The sequence below is a fragment of the Ursus arctos genome, unplaced genomic scaffold, assembly GCF_023065955.2.
Source record: "Ursus arctos isolate Adak ecotype North America unplaced genomic scaffold, UrsArc2.0 scaffold_29, whole genome shotgun sequence".
NCBI lineage: Eukaryota > Metazoa > Chordata > Mammalia > Carnivora > Ursidae > Ursus > Ursus arctos.
This window is the reverse complement of record NW_026622974.1, coordinates 4,494,145-4,508,823: the sequence shown is the minus strand read 5'-3', so window position 1 is coordinate 4,508,823 and position 14,679 is coordinate 4,494,145. Positions and strand designations below refer to the sequence as shown.

The following is a 14,679-nucleotide window of genomic DNA, read 5'->3' as shown; positions in this document are numbered from 1 at the left end:
TCTAGGATGTCTGCAGTACTAATCCCATTCTTACAGAGAATGCATCTGTACAGCACACAACCTGTACCACCATACTTGAAGGCCCCTTGCCAGACGCCTTACCGGCTGCGGTTAGTGATGGGAGTCTCATCTTCAAAGACCCACTGCAGGCTTGGGGGTGGCTGGGCTGAGAACTGACAGTGGAACATGGCCTCCTCGTTCCTTGCCACTACGATGTCCTGAGGTGCCAGCACTACCCTGGCAAAGCTCTCGTCTGGAGTGGGAGAAGCACAGGTACGTGAGCGGGCAGAGTGGGGAGGCCCCTCCCATCCCTGCTGCACCTTCTCCATCCCCACCCCGGGCTCACCCGCAATGCTCAAGGTGAAGTTCTGGCTGCTGCAGGTCTGGCCAAAGGCGTTTTGGGCACAGCAGGAGTAGAGGCCACTGTGCTCAGGGCTGGCCGGCCGCAGGGTCAGGTTTCGCTCCTTGCTGCTGACTGTGTGATTGCTCTGGCCATCGGAGAGGGGGCTCCCATCTCGGAACCACTGGTAGGTAGGCCTGCAGGGCCGAGGGGGTCAGCAGCAGGGAGGCAGGGGGTACTCAGATGGCCAGTGGACAAGATACAGAATCGGAGGGCCGGGGCTAGACCCCTCGGTTTACAAATGGGGAAATTGAGGCCTGGGAGGGGAAGCGACTTGCACAAGGGCAGACAATAATTCAGGGGCATCATCAGGTTGAGTTTCTCTAACTCTGCTCCCAGAATCCAGGATCATGCCTCCTCCTCGGGTCACTAGGGGCTAGCGTGGAGCAGCATCCGGGCAGGCAGGGGTGGTTACGGAATGAAGCAAGGTGCCTCTGAATAGAGTCCGGGTTTCGGGGAGACACCCCTACTTGTCTAGAATAACCCTCGCCATTCCCACCCTCAAAGTCGGCTCCTTACCGAGGGTGCCCGTCAATGTGACAACGCAGCGTGACCTGGGTCTGTGGCTGGATCTCAGCTTCTGAGGCTGGATGCTTCAGGACCACAGGACCAGTCTCAATCCCTGCAACAGAGGCCGTGGTGGCAGAGTGAGGGGCGGGGCAGAGCAAGGGGGCCAGGGAGGGCGGAGGGGAAGGAAAAGCAGAAAAGGACGTGGCCTGCAGGCTCTCGCAGGGAAGCCCTGCAGAGCTGAGGCCAGGGCTACACACAGGGGGATGCGGGGGGGGGGGGGGTCAGAAACAGACTGTCCACCCAGTCCATGGCAGGTCAACCCTGACGCTCAGCCACGCTGCCTCGCTGCCCTTGCCACCTGCAAAAGCATCGAACAGGTCAAGGGTCCTAGACTTGAAGGAGAAAAAAAATCTTTCAGAAAAAATAAAATTTCTAGAAAGACAATTATCATATGATTTCTCTCATCTATGGAACATAAGAACTAGGAAGATCGGTAGGGGAAGAAAGGGATAAAGAAAGGGGGGTAATCAGAAGGGGGAATGAAGCATGAGAGACTATGGACTCTGAGAAACAAACTGAGGGCTTCAGAGGGGAGGGGGGTGGGGGAATGGGATAGACCGGTGATGGGTAGTAAGGAGGGCACGTATTGCATGGTGCACTGGGTGTCATACGCAACTAATGAATCATCGAACTTTGCATCAGAAACCAGGGATGTACTGCATGGTGACTAACGTAATATAATAAAAAAACATTAAAATAAAAAAAAAACAGTTAAAAAAAAGAAAAAGAAAAAAGAAAACTTCTCTTCTCCACACACACAGAAAAGAACGGACCGCAAGTGCATTCAGCTGGAAATGGGAGAAGCTGAGGGAAAGGAGGGGTCCCACGGGGCTCAGTAACTGAGGGACTAGCAAGGAGCGAGCACAGCCCCCCGGCTCTCACATTTGATGTTGAAGGAGGCGTTGGCACTGTGGGCCTCCTCTCCGGTGGCGTTGTCCCGAGCCACGCACTGGAAGGCTCCGGAGTCCTGCAGCCGGTCCACGGCGGCAAAGCTCAGGCTGCTGCCCTGGGCGAAACGCCTCTCGGTGTCCTGGACGGGGGTCCCGTCCAGCAGCCAGTACACATGTACCGGGCCTGGAGCCTCGACCTCACAGCGGAGCAGCGCCCGGCGCCCCTGCAGTGCATCCTGGGAGGACGGCTCCTTGATGAAGACAATGGCTGCCTGGGCACCTGCAGATGGGGACAGGGGAGAGGCACCGTCAGGAAGAGCTACAGCCACCAACCTCACGCAGGTCACCCACCACCCCGTGCACAGGAGGAGGAAAGGGGCTCTGCGCACAGGAGGGGTCCAGGAAGTGCAGGAGAGAAGGATCGAGAGACCACACTGCCAAGTGTCCCCTGAGAAACTCTTCAACTGTGCTGGGCGCTCTGTAGTCTACAGAGACGCAGCGCGCACCGGTCGGTAGGGGGCACAGGGCGATTACACAGAACACGGCAAGGCTCATGGCCCGTGAACAGTGCCTGCAGTCAGTGCCTCCAGAGCCCAGACAAGAGAGGAAGTCCCAAGGGGTGGGGACACCAGGAGGCTCAGACCCGTGGGTCCCGATGCTGGGCTGAGGAGCCGGAGACATTAGCAGGCAGCCCCCCTCCCCACCAATCTTCAGAAACCAGAATGAATGTTGACCCTAAGTCATGATCCACAGGGCATCTTGGAAGGATTACTCATACTCAGCCCCACTGAGGGTCCACCCGCAGACGCTCTGCAGCCCAGCATCCCCCGGGGAATTCTCTGGAAAAACCCACCCCATCACAGGGGAAGCTGAAATTCTCTAGATCTGCGGCTATTGCCAAAGACAGGCCAGCGCCACCCCCACGTCCTACCCTCTATCGCTAAGAGTATGTCTGGCCAAGGCTGGCTTTTCTGGGCGAAGTTGAGAGGTGAGCATTCCGCCTCCTGTACCCCAACCGTCCGGCTCCGACTGGGGCCGGAGGGGCACCCACAGAGAAGGGGGGCCCTGCAGCCAAGGGTGGGACCATAGCCAGTGGGAACAAAGGGAAAGCGAGAAACCTATACTGAGCAGCAGATGGGTTGAGGAGGCGGAGGGCAGGGCTGGGCAGGTGGCATGGTGACAGCAGGAGTAACACACTGGGCTTTGTTCCTGGCCCATGTGGGCGCCCTGCAGAGGCCCCGAACCGCTGGGCCAGGAACACTGGCCCGCCTGCCAGGGGTGGGTGACACAGGAGAGGACATGCAGCCCCTCCGGGAAGAAGAAATCGGCCTCCTGGGGCTGCTACCTGCAGACGCAGGCTCTGCCTCTGACCAAACTGGGCCTGGTAAGGGCAAGAGGAGGCTAAGGGGGTCCTGCCATCCCCTCCCAAACCGATGGAGGCTAACCTCGGCCCAAAGAGTGCTGTTCAAGCCCCTGACGGTGGAGTTTGGTACTTTAGGGCCTAAGAGCCAGTCTCCTCATAAAGTCAGCATCAAGACAAGTCCAGGATCTCTCCGAGTGAGGTCCAGATGAGGGGCTACCTTTAGTGTGGGTCCATCTCCCAACATTCTCAGAGGTGCCAGCGCACAAGACAGTCACGGAGCCAGAAGGGGCCCAGAGCCACCCCCATTACTTCTCAACGGGGCACTGCCGGCTCTCCAGGTGGGACCAATGCCGTCGATGCTGGGCTATCCCACCCACTGTGCGGGTTAACAAATCTGTCCTCGGGGCGCTGCCAAGCACAGCCCCAATCACCCTGACATCTCAAACATCCCACTCACTTCCAATCACCACACAGGAATGTGACTGTCCCCACAGGGCAACTCGGTACAAACCCCTTTGTAGAACAGAGAGGTAAACTGAGGTCCTGGGAAATTAAGGGATTTGCCCAAAATCAAACAGCTCATTTGACCATGACCCAAAGAAGCCAACTCCTAGCCCCATGCTCTTCCCAGATCCACCCACGAACTCAAAACCAACCTGGAAACGGCTGATCCCACAATGGGGCTCAGTCTCCGTGCCCAGGGAGAGAGAGAGACACACCCCCTACAGACAATGCCAGACACACAAAGGCGCTGGGCTAACTGGCTGACTGAGGTAACCTTCAGGAAGTATGGGGCAAGAGCTGGTGAACGTGGAGGCGTCTGGAACACTTCCCGACCACCTCTCATGACACAGCTGGGCAGACTCAGGCTGATGCCCCAGCGGGTCTCTGCAAATGAGACTCACCAAGTTCTTGGGACCCTCGATCCCCAACTCCACGATGCTTGTGAAAGGCCAAAGAGAGATCGCCTGCCGTCAAAGTGTAGGTCAACCACCTCACTTCCCACTCAGCTTCTCCAGACCCAGGGAGCCAGGAGTCTCGCCCGTGCAGAGAAACCTTAGTTAAGGGTGTGGAATCAGACAGGTCGGGTTCAACTCCTGCCCCTCATGCTTGGGGTTTGACCTTGGGCAAGGAATGCAGACGGTCTCTGCCTCGGCTCCCTCTGCCTCTCTCATGAGGTTGTCATGAGTCACACACGCCGAAACTCGTGTGAAGAGACTTGGACAGAGCTAACCCAGTGAACGGTAGCTACTGTTCCTACCTCCACTGTCACCCGGCCTGCCCAAGGACTCGCATTTTAAGACCATTAGGAAGCTCCCCCTCCAGAAGCCCAGGACCCCCCCCAGACCCTGGATGGGCAGGAGCCTCCGCAACAGATAACTCTGAGGGCAATGATCAGGTGGGGGTGGCATGGAGGGAAAGGGGCCGCAGGCTTGCAGGAACCACAGACCACGGGCCACAGAAATCTGAGCTGGAAGAAGAGATGGCATGACTCAGAGGGACCCCGGCTCAGCCTCCGGCATCCCCTCCCGGGGCGAGCGCTGCTCTGTAGCTGTGGGGAGAGACGCTGCATTCCCAGACTGCCACTCAGAGCCTCCCGCGCCCCCACCACAGGGCCTGGGAAACATCAGAGCGGGCCCTGCGGGGCCCTCTGTCCTGACGTCAGCTCACAGCAGGTCCTGGTTAGTGCTTGGCTGGGGCAGACTTTACATGTTACAAAAGGCAGGGAGAACAGCCACCGGGCCTTCTCCAAGCCCCCAGCCCCTGCTCCGAGCCACCATCGGGAGGCTGGCCTAGGGCCGTGGGGCCCACATTTGCCGAGAAGGCGACCAGAGGCGTGCCCAGTGTGCGCCAATGGCAGGAGAACTCGGTCTGTTGTGTTGCTTAGGGGCGAAAATGGGCAGAAGGCGCAGGGGCAGACTGAGGAGTCCCTTCGCAGAAATGCCAGACTCCAGGAAAGGAGGGGCTGGGCAGGGAGGAACTCTTCAGAAGCTTCGGCGGGTCCCAACAACAGGATGTGGAGGACAGCAATGACAGAAATGGAAGGCTTGTGGGCACTGAGGTGGTACGTACCCCAACGTGGTGTCGTCACCAGCACGTTCCTGTCCCTGTACCACCGCTGACTTGAGGATGCCCCCAGGGCTGTGGTCTGGGGAAGGCCTTCTCCGATGGTCCTGGGCTTCCCAAAGCTGCCCCCTCGTTCACGGTCCGACCCCACCAAGCGCCATGCCTCCTACACGCAGGTCCTCCCAGAACACGAGGCTGGTGTGCCGCCTGAGGCAGCCCACTCCATGCAACCGCTTCAGTGCTGCCCAACGGTGCTGCCCAACGGTGCTGCCCCTGGCCTCTCTGCACCCTTGCTGTCACCATGCAGTGGGGACCCCGCCCCTACCCTGAGGCCGTCTGAGGCTAAGTGGGTTCACACGGGGCTGCCCCGCGGGGGCACAGAGGGCTCAAGTAGTCCCCCCACAATGACAGGCAGGCGGAACCATCTGGCCAAACCAGGTGCCAACCCCAACAAAACTGGAGCTGCAAATACCCAATAAGGACATTTTCCGAGCCACTTCCTCGGCTCCCCAACAGCCATCTATATGCAGACGCTCTCTGCCTGCGCCTTGGCCCCAGCCCCCTGAGAAAGGCTGTATGGGCAGTGGACCAACTCCGCTCCCCGCCCCCCCCACCCCCCAGCAAGCGTCTGGTCCGCTGCCCGCTCTCCGTGCTGCTCTCTGGGCTCCAGGCCCAGCAGACCCATGTGTGTCTACGTGTGCATGTATGCACACACACACGTGTAAACATGATTTCATGGAGAGCAGAGAGCAGCAGGAAGTTTTTCTGCTCTGAAGTAATTTCAGCTACTTTGGTCCAAGCATCCATCTGGGCCACTTCACTACCCATCTCACAGGGGGGCTGGTCCTCCTACTCGAGGAAAAACACCCCAGAACCTGTGCAGGCCCAGGAACCTGCCAAACCCGACCCGTTGATTCGATCTATGTTCTCTCCCTTTTACTAAAGGAAACGCCATCTTTCAGACATGTGCCTCAGGACCAGGCTGAGCCACCAAGACGCTGGTTGGCTGGCCCTGGCGTGGGCATTTTACACAGCAGTGTGTGACCACATACGTGACCACCTCCTCCACAGCTAAGACTCAGTCTCTGGTTCCAGAGTCTGGCTCCCTGTGGGGGACATCCCGACTTTCAGGTGGCCCCCAGAGCCCAGGCTGAGATGGCTCCTGTCAAGGCACACAAACCCCCGAGGGAGAGGTTTGATAACACCCTGTGCCTTGTCTGGGCAACGGTATCAGGACACGGGCCAGGAGAGGCAGCCCTCAACCCAAGAGGCACACGTGGTCCAGGAAACACAGCAGCCCCAGGCCCGCTCACCCACATGAGGACAGCCCTCCTCCCAAGTCCCCTCCAACCAAAAACTCTAAGGGCGCCAAGCAAGAGGCCCCAGGGGCATCAGGGTCCTTGCATCACACGTCCTCCCCAAGGGGTCAACACACAGGACTGCAGACCCTTGCCCTTCTGGGATTTAACTGGCGTAACTTTCTCCTGCCCTTGAGCCACTCCAAAGGTCCGTGGCTCATACACGTTTGTCACTTTGTTAAGGAACAAATGTCAATTGCTGCAGGAATAAGTCAAATGGGTGAGCAGCAAGTTCAGTTACCCCACCCCTCACCCAGGTCAGCAGAAACACAAATGCTACAGTGATATTTGCGAATCTGGGCAACTGGAATGTTCTTCTCTACCACCCAGTATATACCACCAAGATAGTGTATGTGGTTTTAACACCGGCAACCCGGACTCTCTGATGATAAGCCCAGAACATAAGGATTCAGGGGGGTCACTGAAAATCAACCGCAGCAAACTGTAAGACCCAGAGGCAGAGCACAAAATTTCTACCCCCTTCTGTCTTTCCAGAGTCTATGAAAAGCCCCAGGTTCACAGACGGGAGCCCCACAGCCCTCTGCAAGCCGTCACAGTCCTTGCTCTGAGCAGCGCAGGAGGGAGCAGAGCCAGGGACCCGGCCGGGTTTTCCCGTCCTGGGATTTCACTGTAAATGTCTGGAGAGGCTCCCACATCCGGAGTAGAGGAACAGAACAAAATCACCAGAGATTAGGGCAGAAACAACCTAGTGGGCAGACTCGTCTACCTTAGATGAAAACCACAACTCAAACCTGTCCCGCCTGCTCCTGGGAGGCCCCGGAGTGGGGAGGGCGGGAGCAGGTCCCTGCGTCCGGCATCACGTGCCATCCAAGCCAGAGGGACAAATACGACAGCAAATGAGGTCTAAGATGCTCCCCAACCAGAGGCCACACTGTTAGTCCCCAGAGCCAACCTGTCTTCTGCTGGGGCTGGGAGGGCCATACCTGGGACATGTCTCTCACCCTTAGTAACCCTTAAATGGCTGTGATGTCTTCAGGGAAGCAGCAATGAATTAAACTCCCGGCCACCTGAGGTGGTGTGATCAGCCGAAGGAACACGGCAGGGGGGAAACCTGGGTTCTAGTCCCCACACAACCGCTAACAAGCAGAGTGACCCGAGCCAATCACTACTGCTTCCCATGCAGATTTATTATCTATAAAATTAAATAAGCAAGAGGATGTAACGGGACAGTCCCCAAGACCCAGCACCGGATTAGCGGCAAAGAGCCTCAAAGGCAGCTACAGAAACAAAGGGCTCGGTCCCCAGAGTCCCCTCCCCGACCCTAGCCACCAACCCCCCGCGCACCCCCCCTCAAAGCCCAGCGGTAAAGGGCTCGGCACAGGAGGATTAAGGGCAATGCTGTAAATGGCAGGTGTGTGGGTTGGAGGTAGCTGGGGGTTGCAAACAGGGACCCAGCCCACTTTCTGACAAGCTGCTCCCATTCCAACAGCTGAGCTTACATCCTGCCTCGCCAGGAGACCGTGCCTCTGCCTTGGCCACACACTTGCACTGAAAGCTCACTGCCTGTGATGACCCTGATAGTCCCGTCTGTGCTGTGACTGAGAGCTGCACCCCCAAGCTAGGCTGTAAGCCTGAAGAGAAGGCAGACATTTGTGCCCAAGAGGATACGGCTGTGCCCCTCAGAGTGCCTGGGCACCGTAAATACCCCACTAGCATTTACGGGGGAATGAAGTCACGAAGAGTCTGTCTGACCTGAGATCTTGTCCGAGGGCTACCTTTATCCTATCTTGGCCAGCTTGATTTTCTTCTCTGGGTCTCAGTTTCCTCTCCTGGAAAATGGCAGCCTTGGGACCAATTTTAGTGATTCTTTTTTTTCAGATTCCTAGGATAGTCAACAATATCCAAATGAAATACCTATTAGGTACAGACGTACAGAAGTCTGCATATTTTTCAGGGAAGTAACAACAACAACAACAACAACACCCAGAAGTGCTAGGGAACCATGGACCCCAGATTACAATGCCCTTGGGTAAGGTAATCCCTGGGGAGTCCAAAGGCCTGGTGAATGGGGCGGGGGGGGGGGGGGCGGGGCTGGAACAGAACTGCCAGGGATAACCAGGAGTTCTCACCACCCTGTGTGTCTGGGGACAGATCCATTCTCAGCCCCAAGGAGAGAGGACAGAGAGCAGCCAGCTGTGTCCTAAAGACACCAGTCAGAGGCCTGCGGAAATAATATACGCTGTGGGCAAGGCGACAGAGCTGCTGGACCGGGGCACCGAGAAATGAGCCAGAGCTCAGTCCCAGGAAGACCTCAGGGGTGCTCAGTCAGGCACTCAGGGCTCCAGAGGGGACAGAGAGCCCCGCCTCTGGCTGCAGGCTCCACAACCACTCATCAGAGTCTCAGGTGCAGTGGTGAGGGTTCCGGGGACCCACAGTGAGAACAGCACCAGGTGACCCTAAGGAGCATCCTATGGTCTTTCCTGGGGAGGCGGGGAGCAAACCAAAAGACAGTCTGGGGACCACCACCTTGCAACTGGTGAGACCTGGACTGACTTTATCAATTTTCAAGGCAGGCTCAGAAAACTCTCTGAGACTCTGCTTTCTGAGCGCTTTTTACCTATCTCTGCCTCTTCCCTGGGAGGCTTAAGGCAGTGAACACAGATCTCTGACCTAACCAGAGTGGCCACAGCACTTCACCCCAAATTCCCTGTGGAAGAGAGAACACGATCCCCTGTCCTTCACATGGAGCGGCCTCTACTTCAGTGAACAAAATCCTGGGGCACCCGGGGGGCTCAGTTGGTTAAGTGTCTGCCTTCGGCTCAGGTCATGATCCCAGGGTCCTGGGATTGAGCCCCACATCAGGCTCCCTGCTCAACGGGGACTCTGCCTCTCCCTCTCTCTCTGCAGCTCCCCCTACTTGTGCTCTCTCTCTCTCTCAAATAAATACATAAAATCTTAAAAAAAAAGAAAGGAAAGAAAAGAAAAAAGAAAAAGAAAGAAAATCCTCCCTGATCTGTAAAGAAGTTGAACTATCCCTTAGACCTGCTCTGCCCAATATGGTAACCACTAGCCACATGGGGCTCCTGAAATGTAACTTAATTAAAATGAAACAATATTGAACATTAATCTCCTCCATAGGAATAGGCACATTTCAAGTGCTCAGGAGCTACACCCAGCTCAAGGCCACCGCATCGAACAGTGCAGATATAAAACCATTCTGTCCCCACAGGAAGCTCCATTAGACGGCACTGCCTTCGCTCTTCTGACTGCCGGCTTCTTGCCGGCCCCAGGCACGGGCTCATTATTTCTAACCTAAAGAACCCGCGACACAGGTCAGCTCATTTTCCTGAGGAGGCAAGTGGATCAAGGCTCTCGCAGTAAATGGCAGGGTCTGGAAGTGCCCCTGCATCTGTCCGTCTCTGTCTGCCTGCGCTCTTTCCAGGATGCAGCGCTGGCTACTTCTCTCCTTTCACTTATTGCCTTTGATCCGCACCCTCCCCCAACCCTTCTATTGCGTTTAATGTGAATTTTTCTCTGCGTGTGCTCTGCGCAAATGTGATTGCTGTTTCCAGGGCGGGTACTTTTACCTTCTCTAAGTGGTCTTGCATCATCTCTCACTCTGCTTCTTACTTTGTTGCATTTATCGCTGTGTTTTGCAGGTCCTTCCCTGTGGCCATCTCCTACCTCCTGCTGTTCTCCCAGTAGATGAACACGCTTTTAGGTCCGGGGAAGGAAGAAGCAAGTGGATTTTTTTTTTTTTTAAAGATTTTATTTATTTATTCAACAGAGAGAGAGACAGCCAGCGAGAGAGGGAACACAAGCAGGGGGAGTGGGAGAGGAAGAAGCAGGCTCATAGCGGAGGAGCCTAATGCGGGGCTCGATCCCATAACGCCGGGATCACGCCCCGAGCCGAAGGCAGACGCTTAACCGCTGTGCCACCCAGGCGCCCCCAGCAAGTGGATTTTTTTTAAACAAGTAAGTGGCCGAACCTAGCCGTCCACAGTTTGAAGCCTGGTCCTTACTCCTGCACCCTCCTCCCTGCGTACCCCCTGGCCTCTAACAACGCCCCTGGTGCCACTCTGCCTGCTGGGCATCCTTGGAGTCTGGTGGAACACACACAGACCCCTGCTTCTCCTGCCTCCCTCCCTTCTCCCCGGTAAACCCAGAAAGTCACTGAAGAGGCTGGACTTCAGCTGGTTTCAAAGGGATAAGCGAAAGAGTCGGTCTCAGACTTTTATATTTAGAAGCGCTCTGCAAACCACTTCCCGGAGCAGACAAGAGTGGGGAATGTGAGGAAATCGCTTTGCTATGTGTGATGTGGAAAGCACGAGCCACTCAGGGCCCGAGGCAGCGGGCTGCATTTGCCACACAGCTGGTGACACGCGGCGATGCCTAACACATGTGCAGGAAACGAACGGGCCCCGGGGCAGCCTCCAGGAGACCCCGTTGGACAACACACACTGTGGCCTGGCTGTCCCCCCGGGGCCAGGGCACAAGGCAGGGCCCAGGAGTGAGAAGCAGACACCATCGGCGAAGTGCCCCTCCCCCAGCCTTTCTTTCTTTCCTTTCCTTCTCCACCTGTCTGACCAACAGCTGTTTCTGGAAACCAACCCTTCTCTCCAGGGAGGGAAGAGTCTTCGAAAGGGATGCTGCAGGCTTTAGGCCTCAACCTGGAACACAAAAGATGCAGACTGAGAGAGGAGGCTTGCAAGAACCACTGGCTTGAGGGGACAAGCGTTCCCTCCTGGACTCAAGGCTGCTGGGACAGGTGTGGGGACAGGGCCATCCACAGTGCCCACTGCCTCCTTGTGAAGACAGATCAGCTCCTGCCATCAAAAGTTCTCCTCTTAGCCACCTCCGTTAGCACACGTGGCTGGAAAAAAACGTTGGAGGGGAAGACTATCTTGTAGTGGAGACCAAATCCTGCAGCCATGAACAAATCGCTCAGATATTACTCAGACGTAACAAGGTCTGGCCTGGAGTTACAAGGTGAAGGGGAGCCATGGACAGAGGGGGAAGTGGAAGGCAGGCCAGCTGCTGAGTTAGAATTAAACCACAATACTTCCTAGACTCCTTATAAACCTCATTTTCCTACTTAAAATATAAACTTTCTAGGGGTGCTTGGGCGGCTCAGTTAAGCATCTGCCTTTGGCTTAGGTCATGATCCCAGGGTCTTGGGATCGAGTCCCACATGGGGCTTCCTGCTCAGCCCCTCTCCCTCTGCCCCTCCCCACCACTCCTTCTCTCTTTCTCTCTCTTGAATAAATAAATAAAATTTAAAAAAATACATAAATTTTCTAACAGGGCAATTTGATTCTTTTACTTAATCTCTTAACTGCAAATCACTACTAGTGATTTGTTCCTTTATGTTTTAGGGAAAATAACCAAAAAAGGGTCATTTTTTTAAAACAATCAGCTGTTTGGAGAAAGCACTCTGGCTAAAGACAGCAAAATGAGTATTCCAATCCTCAAATCAATAACAACAGATGAAAAAAATACAAACTGATGAATAATAGAAACAATTCCTCGTAAGTTATTTTTAAAAACAGCAAAAACTTGCAACTCATCACCAGATGCTTCAAGCCTAGGGATAACTGACTTTGGGGAGAAAACATTATAAAACATAAAACACACACAAACAACTTAAGGGGAAAAAAAAAAAGCCCCTAAGAGGGGCTGATGCAATAACTGAATTGAATAGCCAAAAAAATGACAAAAGACCTAGAGTTTCTTTCATGCCTACTCTGTCGATCTTTGAGTCAGGGTCTGGAAGGCACCAAGATCTGGCTTTACTTAAGTCTGGAACTGGCTGTCCCTCCATTCCAGGAGGTGCTTCTCACAGACCTCTAAAGTCATGGAGGGAGAGAGGGGGAGTGGGAGTAGGGGAGAAAGAGGAAGAGAGGGAGGCGGGTGGAGGGAGAGAGGGAAGGGGGGAGAAGAGTAGACACGGATGGAGAGAGACAGGGAGATGAGATGAAGGGAGCTGGAGGAAGACTGACAGAGACAGAAAAAGAGGAGACAGACGACAGACAGAGGGAAACTAACAACTGGCAGACGGAGGGAGACAGACACGCTTTGGGAGGAAGAGACACGGGCAGAAAGAAGACAGGGAGACCCAGGCCCTGACAGCGGATAAGGTGAGAGGTGAACAGGTACAGAGATATGGGCAGAGACACACAGAGGGACAGAGTAACACAGTCATGGAGACCCAGAGAAAGGGACAAGAAAAACAGAGACCCAGAGCACACCAGTGCACACACATGTAGGCATGCAAAGGGCTCTCAGGTCTGCAGAGCCCTACATGTACCCCAAGTTCCCCTGGCAGGTCTGTCCCTGTGTCTCTAGTAGGGAGGTCCTCCCCACCCCTCCCAGCAGCCTCAGGGACTCCAAACTCAAGACAGTCCCTGGCTTGGGGCATGGGGCTACTCACTATATCACTAGACATGAAAGGTTATGGCTCGCCTATGCGTGGGAGACCTGACGGAGGGAGCAAAGGGGGAGGGGCTCTCGATATAGCAGATTCAGGCCATTTATAATGGAGAGCCCTCAAATTAGAGGATCCTGGTAAATAATTCACCAGGAAAAGTACAGTACCTTCCCGGGGCTCATCCATTATTCACCAAGATAAATGTACCACATTGTTATACTTCCTGACATCTAAAAATGGTCTGAGCCATTAGGCCAGGAGCAAGAACATGGCGGGGCAATTTCCACCCCACCTTTCCAGAACCCCTCACCCAGCAGCGCTGGTGCTTCTGGAACTCAGTCTGCTGCTCCTCACACAAGGGCAAAGCATTCGACTTCCACGAGGGGCCAGGCCTGGGCTCAGCCCATGAGATCTTAAGAGCAGGCCCCCACACAGCCCTCAAGAGCCCGCTGCCAGGTCAGAGGGACGCCCAGAACAAGTCTTGAGTAAAACTCCCGTGTTCATCAGACCCTGGAGGTCCTGGCCCCCCTCAAAGGGAAAAGGCAACCCCTGTGCTTGTATCTAAGGGTAATTCTGATCCTAGAAGTTCAAAGGGTTTGACTTTTGGTGCCAGATTGAGTGTGAGCTTCCCAATGCAGAACACCCCGCATCCTAGACTTGGCTCTGAGCAAGTCTCTCTGTTCCGCAGGCCTTCGTGTTCCTCATTTGTAAAGACAGCTGCCTGCTGCTCTTCACCACGCAATGCCTTTACGGGGACGCAAGGGCCTCCGGGAAGGCTGAAGAGCTACACAACTGTCAGGCCCTGGCCTCCGAAGCACAGGCAGGATGGAATTGGGGCAAGAGCCCAGAGTCTGGGGCCAGGCTGCCCACACTCCATTCCTTCTGTCCCACTCACCAAGTGAATGTCCTCAGGCACGCTGTCTCCCTGGGCGGTGCCTCCACTTTTGTATAGAATGGTGCTAATAATGTTATCTGCTTCGAGGGCTTGTGAAAAGCAAATGCACACGTTCATAAATGGAGCACATTTGGAACAGTGCCTGGCATGTATTAAGTTAAGGACTAGGTGAGTTTGGGTTCTTAACAGTCCTTTATTGTCCTTATGTTCGAGATGTTTTTTATCTCTTAGGAACTACATGCCACCACAAACATCCCTCAGCTGGTGCAGACCTTTGCTGGCATCCCTCTCCTGCAGGCCAGTGGGAGCGGCCAAGTGGCCTGATTGATTTGTCACTCGCCCAATCTCAGCCATCTGAGCATCAGCGGTTCTCTCTGGACAGACCCTGAGGTCTGACACGTTGTCCCACGGCTGCCTAACGGAGCTGTGGAGCCCCCTCATCCCAGGACACAAACCTGTGGAGCTCCGCGGTTCGAGGGGGGTTGCCCCGCGTGGGAGAAGCCCCACAACATAGCTGCCAACTGCTGGGAGCCTGGCATTCTGTTGCCCGCCGCCCCACGGGGCCTGCAGGCCTTGCACAGAAGAGCAGTCGCTCAGAGTGTCATTCTCTCCCCTCCCAAAGATGCTTAAATAAAAGGGCACCTTTGATATGAACAAGAATCGGAGCGAGCCTGTCAGGGTGAGGAAGGATCCAGACCCTCTTGGTACAAGACAGGTCTCTGGCTGCGAGGAACACAGCAGCAGTCAG

The 14,679-nt window shown here is 55.3% G+C and overlaps 1 protein-coding gene across 1 annotated transcript in view; it reads right to left on the bottom strand.

Moving 5' to 3' along the window:
• Positions 1 to 14,679, bottom strand: part of PTK7 (protein tyrosine kinase 7 (inactive)) — a 61,418-nt gene that overhangs the window by 21,868 nt on the left and 24,871 nt on the right. The window contains exons 2-5 of the mRNA XM_026507412.4: positions 1,853 to 2,140; positions 920 to 1,022; positions 347 to 537; positions 103 to 253 (exon numbers count right to left, since the gene is read on the bottom strand). Coding sequence (XP_026363197.1) covers positions 103 to 253; positions 347 to 537; positions 920 to 1,022; positions 1,853 to 2,140 — 733 coding nt within the window. The remainder of the gene's footprint in view (positions 1 to 102; positions 254 to 346; positions 538 to 919; positions 1,023 to 1,852; positions 2,141 to 14,679) is intronic.